The sequence below is a fragment of the Paramisgurnus dabryanus genome, chromosome 14 (assembly GCF_030506205.2).
Source record: "Paramisgurnus dabryanus chromosome 14, PD_genome_1.1, whole genome shotgun sequence".
Lineage (NCBI taxonomy): Eukaryota > Metazoa > Chordata > Actinopteri > Cypriniformes > Cobitidae > Paramisgurnus > Paramisgurnus dabryanus.
In genome coordinates, this window is record NC_133350.1 from 26964912 (window position 1) to 26971421 (window position 6510).

The 6510-nt window shown below is 41.2% G+C and overlaps 1 protein-coding gene across 2 annotated transcripts in view; it reads right to left on the reverse strand.

Annotated features, from left to right (window-relative positions):
- Positions 1-4208, reverse strand: part of ano8b (anoctamin 8b) — a 48152-nt gene extending 43944 nt beyond the window's left edge. For both annotated transcript variants that reach the window (XR_010521040.2, XM_065241818.2), the window contains exon 1: positions 3865-4208. Coding sequence is in view for 1 of the 2 variants with exons in the window: in XM_065241818.2 (XP_065097890.1) it covers positions 3865-4033 (169 nt within the window). In the remaining variant the exon portion in view is untranslated. The remainder of the gene's footprint in view (positions 1-3864) is intronic.
- Positions 4209-6510: the final 2302 nt, after the last annotated feature.

A 6510-nucleotide genomic window follows, 5' to 3' on the forward strand; every position in this document is an offset into this window, starting at 1 on the left:
CATTATGGCACCCGCGCCCCGACCTGTGGAACCTCCATGTGTGGTCTCTGGACGGGGCACGGAGGATTTGAGTGATTTACCGCAAGAGGTATCTAACACTATTGCTGCAGCGCGAGCGCCGTCTACGAGACAGGCTTACGCGCTTAAATGGAACCTGTTTGTCGACTGGTGTTCTTCCCAAAGTGAAAACCCCCGAGAATGCCCGATTAGTGTTGTGCTTTTATATCTCCAGCGCCGTTTGGAGAATAGGCTGTCACTATCCACTATTAAAGTCGATATCGCTGCGATATCAGCTCACCATTCACCCGTAAACGGTAGAACAGTGGGTCAGCACGACCTGGTCATTAGATTTCTCAGAGGCGCTCGAAGACTGAATCCTTCGCGTCCTCCCTCTATTCCTCCTTGGGACCTGTCCTTGGTGCTGAAATCACTCCAGGAAGCCCCATTTGAGCCTCTGCATAGTGTGAGTGTTAAATTTCTTACTATGAAAACATTAACTCTCCTTGCTTTGGCTTCTGTTAAGAGGATAGGGGATATTCATGCATTTTCGGTCGACGAATCGTGCCTTCAGTTCGGGCCGGCTGCATCCAGCGTAACACTGAGACCCCGGCCCGGCTTTGTGCCCAAAGTTCCCACCACTCCTTTCAGAGATCAAGTGGTGAACCTCCAAGCGCTGCCTTTGGAGGAGGCAGACCCAGCCACGGCTTTGTTATGCCCTGTTCGTGCACTACGTGTGTATATAGACAGGACGCAAAGCTTTAGGACCTCAGACCAGCTCTTTATTTGTTTCGGTGGTCAGCAGAAAGGGAAAGCTGTCACCAAGCAGAGGATGTCCCATTGGATTGTGGATACTATAGCCCTTGCATATCAAAAGCAGAATGTGCCTTGTCCGTTTAATTTACGTGCTCACTCTACACGCAGTGTGGCATCATCTTGGGCACTGGCTCGCGGTTCCTCGCTAACAGATATTTGTAGAGCTGCAGGCTGGGCGACACCTAATACGTTCACAAGATTCTAAAGTGTTCGTGTCGAACCGGTTTCCACTCGGGTTCTTTCTACTAACTAGTTAAGAATGCCGAGGGTCGGCTCGTGTGTCGGCTTGGAGCCTCTATTTTGGTGCTGCACATCTGCACCAATATGGAAGGCCTTCGGGGCAAAAACGTCTAAAAAACTGTTTTTGCCTCTCCTCCACCGCCCTGATAGCTGGTGTTGCGGAGCATCCGCTGTCAACCTATCACTGATGTATTCTCTGTAAACCTGTGTAGGCTAGGCGTCCACATTTGTCCCCTACGTGGGGTTCATTTGTGTGTACTCCGTGGGGTACTAATCCTCCACGTTTTCCTTAGCAGAGCCTGCTCTGCATCTCTCTGCATACTATGTTTTGTTCAGAGACTTTTTATGAGCAACCTATCGGTTGTTTCATATTTATGTCATCCATTCAACCTTCTTAGGGGATGGCTTCCGCAGTGTTCTAGCTCCGCTCAGTTTAGACGCTTCCCCAGTTCGCTGCTTCACTATCGTGGGTTAAGGAACAGGTAGTGACCGGCCTTCTGCATTTCGCCTTAGGTTCCGCCCCCTATGTGGAGGGCGGAGGGCTTTTACAGACACTGGAAGGGTTCAGCTGCAGTGGCGTTTTGGTAGGGATTCCCAATTCGTCGGTCACGACGTGACGTCGTAGTGACCGACTGAAAGGGAACGTCTCGGTTACGTATGTAACCCTCGTTCCCTGAAGGAAGGGAACGGAGACGTCACGTCCCGTCGCCACAGTTTGCTGTTCCATTGCTGTTTTCAGGCCGGGCACTGCTGCTCGGCTTCTCAGCAATAATATAGCTAATTTGGTATTGTGCACCTGCGCCTTATATACGCACCTGGCGGGGCGGCGCCGGCATTATGCAAATACCTGCATGCCAAGTTCATTGGCGTTTCTTATAGTTCTCGAAGTAGATAGGTCACCCGCGAAGCGGTTCCCAATTCGTCGGTCACGACGTGACGTCTCCGTTCCCTTCCTTCAGGGAACGAGGGTTACATACGTAACCGAGACGATTTTTATGATATGTCCCCTTTAAGGTCCAGGGCTGGTGTCAAATAATTGTAATCTTTCATAGTACGTACTATAGAAAAGGACCGAAAAATCAAATAATTTCTCCCATCAGAATAATGTATAAAAACTGTCACTGGGATCCTACCTGATATGTACCATTTAGCTACCGAAATGTACAAATGTATATTTCCGAGGTCCCAACATGTACCTTCGATGTACTTTGCACTTTTCAGGTACAAAGGTGGACTTTTTAAAGGATAACTCCCCAGGGACAGCTTTTGTACTTTTTATCTGAGAGTGTAGATTATAAACAGAGTCAATGATCAGCAACTATTTAATTGATTACGTAAAAATGTAAACCTCCAAAGAGATTTTGGCTGGAAAGAAATATTTAACCTACAGCACAAACCTTAGTGTGTCAAAAAGACAAATTACAAAGTGCTCATAGTTCTGTGTAGGTCTTATGGTGTAGCCTAGCCTCGATGCGTCAGTTTTCATTCATACTTCTGTGGCGTCATCAGCATCAATGTGCAATTACACATGCAGACCACCAGTATGCAGTATAACCCAGAGTAGCAGTAAAACAGCCAAAGAAGAAGCAGCTTGGCCAGTAAACCCACAAAAGAAGAAGCAGCTTGTTGTGTATAATTTCAGAAGACCAGCAGTGATCGAGGTAAATAATTAGTGACTTTTGTTGTAGTTTGAGTTAACGGCGTAGCTACGGCGGAGAACCTACGCACGACTATAAATTACATTTACTTCTGTGTCGTCGTCTGCATTGTTGCAGTATAAGTTAAATCAATCCTTAGCTTGGCCCATCTTCGTTATAACCGTCATAAGCGAAAATTCCTATAAAGAAATGTGACCCCACCAAAAATGTTATAACACGTCCATTCCCGTCAGATCAAAATCTTTGTTGCATTTCTTCATAGGTATTTTCCTTTGTGACGCTAAGAACAAATAAGGCCCAAGTGATATAACTGACGAGGTCTTTTACAAAACTAAATGTTTTATAATAAATAATAATAAAATATTAGAATAGAATGCTTTACCATTTTATTCAGGTGACAGATTTGTACCGGCACAAAAGTAGCACATTTATAACAATTATGATTTATGTTACCAGAACAAGTTTCTGAGATTGCCATCCATCCATCACTCTATTGGTGAGGCCACACATTTAGCTAAACATCACTTTAGCTTATGAAATAACAGCTTGGCCAATGACATCATATCAACTCATAGCTCTCTTAAGCAGATATGAAGCTCAAACCTGATCCACTGCCTATTCTAAACCCACTGCATGATTTCAACATACCAAAACAAAGTCACATTAGAAACCCCACAGCCAAACTATTCACTTCATAGCCTGCCAAGTAAACTAAGTCCAACCACAACAAAAGGCCCCGCATGCAGCCATGAACAAACAGCCAGAATATTGCCAAACAAATAATGATTTCAGCAATAAAAGGGCACGAAAGAGCTTTGCCTGTCCTTACGGCCGATTAAAATGTTTAATCAAGCGTTAAAAAGTAGCGCATGGTCCACTGGACGTCTTATGTATCGGTGCATTTTGATGTGTGATGCATGACCTTCCTCAGGCTACAAATAAGCTATATCATCAGTTAATCTAAGCATTAGAAGAAACTGTGAATGACGAGTGTAAAATGCACGAACATCAGGGCAACATAATAATAGACATAAATGACACACATCATAACAAAGCGTCGCATTGTTTAGTATCCTGAAAGGTTATGCTGTCTGCCCCCGTCACATCCACCTGTCCCGTCTGCATCCGCCCTCTCCATGGTGCCGATACTCACCCAAAACACCAGATGATGTGTGTTGCGGGGCCGCGCTCTGCTGCTGCTGCTCCGCCGCCGCTGCCGCGTCTCCCGGAGCTCGGTGTCTGTGCCGCGCGCTCTCGCCTTCGCTGCTGCCGTTACTCGCGGATGCTGCTGCAGTAGCGGCCGCCGGCGCGTCGGGTATCATGCTGCCCCCGGGAGTGAATGCTGCACACGGGGCGCAGTGTTACACACCGGCTGGGTTAAATGAAGGTTAGGGTGAAGTGAAGGTTGTTGTGAGTCATCCTGTGTATAAAGCGGGACGCGACGACGGACCGACTGCGGCGCGAGGACGAGTAGTATGGTGGAGGAGGGACAAAGGAGCGGAGAAGATACACTCTCTCTCTCTCTCTCTCTCTCTCTCTCTCTCTCTCTCTCTCTCTCTCTCTTTCTCACACACACAAATAAAGATACACAGATAATGCCCCCGTAATGCACACATGCATTAGTGCTCAGCTGGCTGACTTCAGCATGAGTGTAGTATTGATTGACTCGTTTGTGCATTAGACAGCAAACTTTTAAGTTTAGCATTTAGCATGTAAAACATAAAGAACAGCACATACAATCTTTTCTCTTATAATAACAAAATGTTACATATTCCAAACTACGCAATATTTTATGACGTTATTGTACATGTGCTTTATTTACTTATTTATTCTGGCAAATGATTCACGATCCTGTTGTAAATAGTTGGGTTTTTCAAGCAGCAATATTTAAAAGCATAATATCCTCCTACCTATTTGCTTAAATGTGGCAAAAAGTTTAGATAATGTATAACTTCCCAAGTTTTTTCTTTTAAATATTTTTTTCTCTGGTTTTTGGTCCTGAGGTCTAAATACATTATAGAAGCTATAGGTTATTCTTGATATTAAAATTAACTCAATGCATATTACAAAGCTATTCACAAAATTATGTTTTAAATAGCTTCAGATAGTAACACATCGCATTGCAGAACATTTCACATATTTTATGTTAACTGCCTGCTCTTAATTCAGTTCTCATTAAAGAGTCTTAATATAAGGTTGAATGAAAATGAGTTGTCTGATACAATAAAATACATTTATTTCCATTTTTGGGAGAATATTTGCACATATATTATTCCCTTTCTAATTCTGTGGGAGTAAAATGAAACCCAGTCTGTCCAGATGGATGAAGCAGGGAATTATTTATTAATTAAGGCCTAATAATATCTGCCCAGATGAATATTTTAGCATTGCTTAACTGGATAAAGGTGATCTATTTTACCTCTCTCTGCAAATAAAAAAGAAACAGCACAGCCGCAGTCTGATCACAGAGTGTGTGCACAACAATGCCCTTTAGTTGTAGTGATTAACTTTTTATTGAAAGCTAGGAAGGAAAGAAAGCGAAAAATATCCCTTAACACTTACAGTAGCTTGAACTGATTATAAATATTGCTGTATGTCAACAACACTTTACTGTACCCAAAACTATATAGCCTACTCTTAAAAATAAAGGTGCTTGAAGGGTTTTTCGCAGTGATGCCATAGAAGAAAATTTTGGTTTCTCCATGCATTTAGTCAAAAATTCTTTAAAGAACAATTTCTTTATACATTTGTACAATCTAAAGGACCTTTAATAACCTTAAAGAACCTTTAGTGAAAGAGAAAATTTTTTAGATGCTTTAAAAAACCATTTAGACAGACTTCCATCTGAAGCACCTTTATTTTTAAAAGTGACATCTAATTAACGTGTAAAATATCTGGTTACATAACAAAAAAGAGATAATAAAATTAAAGTGGTGGGTTACCGTGTTCTGACCGATATTTATGTTTTTATGTTTATATTACTGTATATTGGTTTACTGTATATATTGTTCATATTAATTCACACTGTAAAAAGTAAAAGTTGGATCAACTTAAATTACTTCAATTAAGTATTTTAACTAAGTAAAAAAAAATTAAGTTGAAAATCTTTAAATATTTTAGGTGTTACCAATTGAAGTAATAAAAAAAATCACCGGCATTTTATTAAGTATAGCAACTTTTACTTTTAACAGTGTAGTATATTGTTTAAATTGTTTATTTTAATTATTGTTTTATTTTTGCTGTTTTTTTGAAGAGCAGATAAACAGTATTTCATTGTTTTCTAAACCATAACATTAAAGGTCTATTCTATTCTGTTCTATTCTCTTCTATTTCAGACTTTAAGAAGAATGGAAACCGTGAGATTTCTAGACATTAATCTAGCTATTGCTTTTGCAGGGAAAGACCTCACCTTACTGTAAACCAAGCAATAACCAATAACGTTATAAAACACAAGCATGATGTTTTGCTTCAAATATGAACCTCATTCAACAAAGAGACTCAACACAGCAACAGCAACCCTAAAAGCCAGACAGCACACCCTGTTGAGATATAATTGAATCCTATATCATAAATTGTCTTGTAAGCTATGCCATATATTATTCATATATATTTTGCTTTTACCTTTATTTTTACAAAAAAAAAAAAAAAACACAAAGTATGAGGCAGTCCCTCTAAAAATGGTGTAATGCAAGCACTAAAGTGATTCACTGGGTTGTAATCATCTAGCACCTGTGTAGAACCATATTGTGCTCTGTAGAACCATTAAGTGGTGCTGTACCACCACTTCAGGTTGTTTACA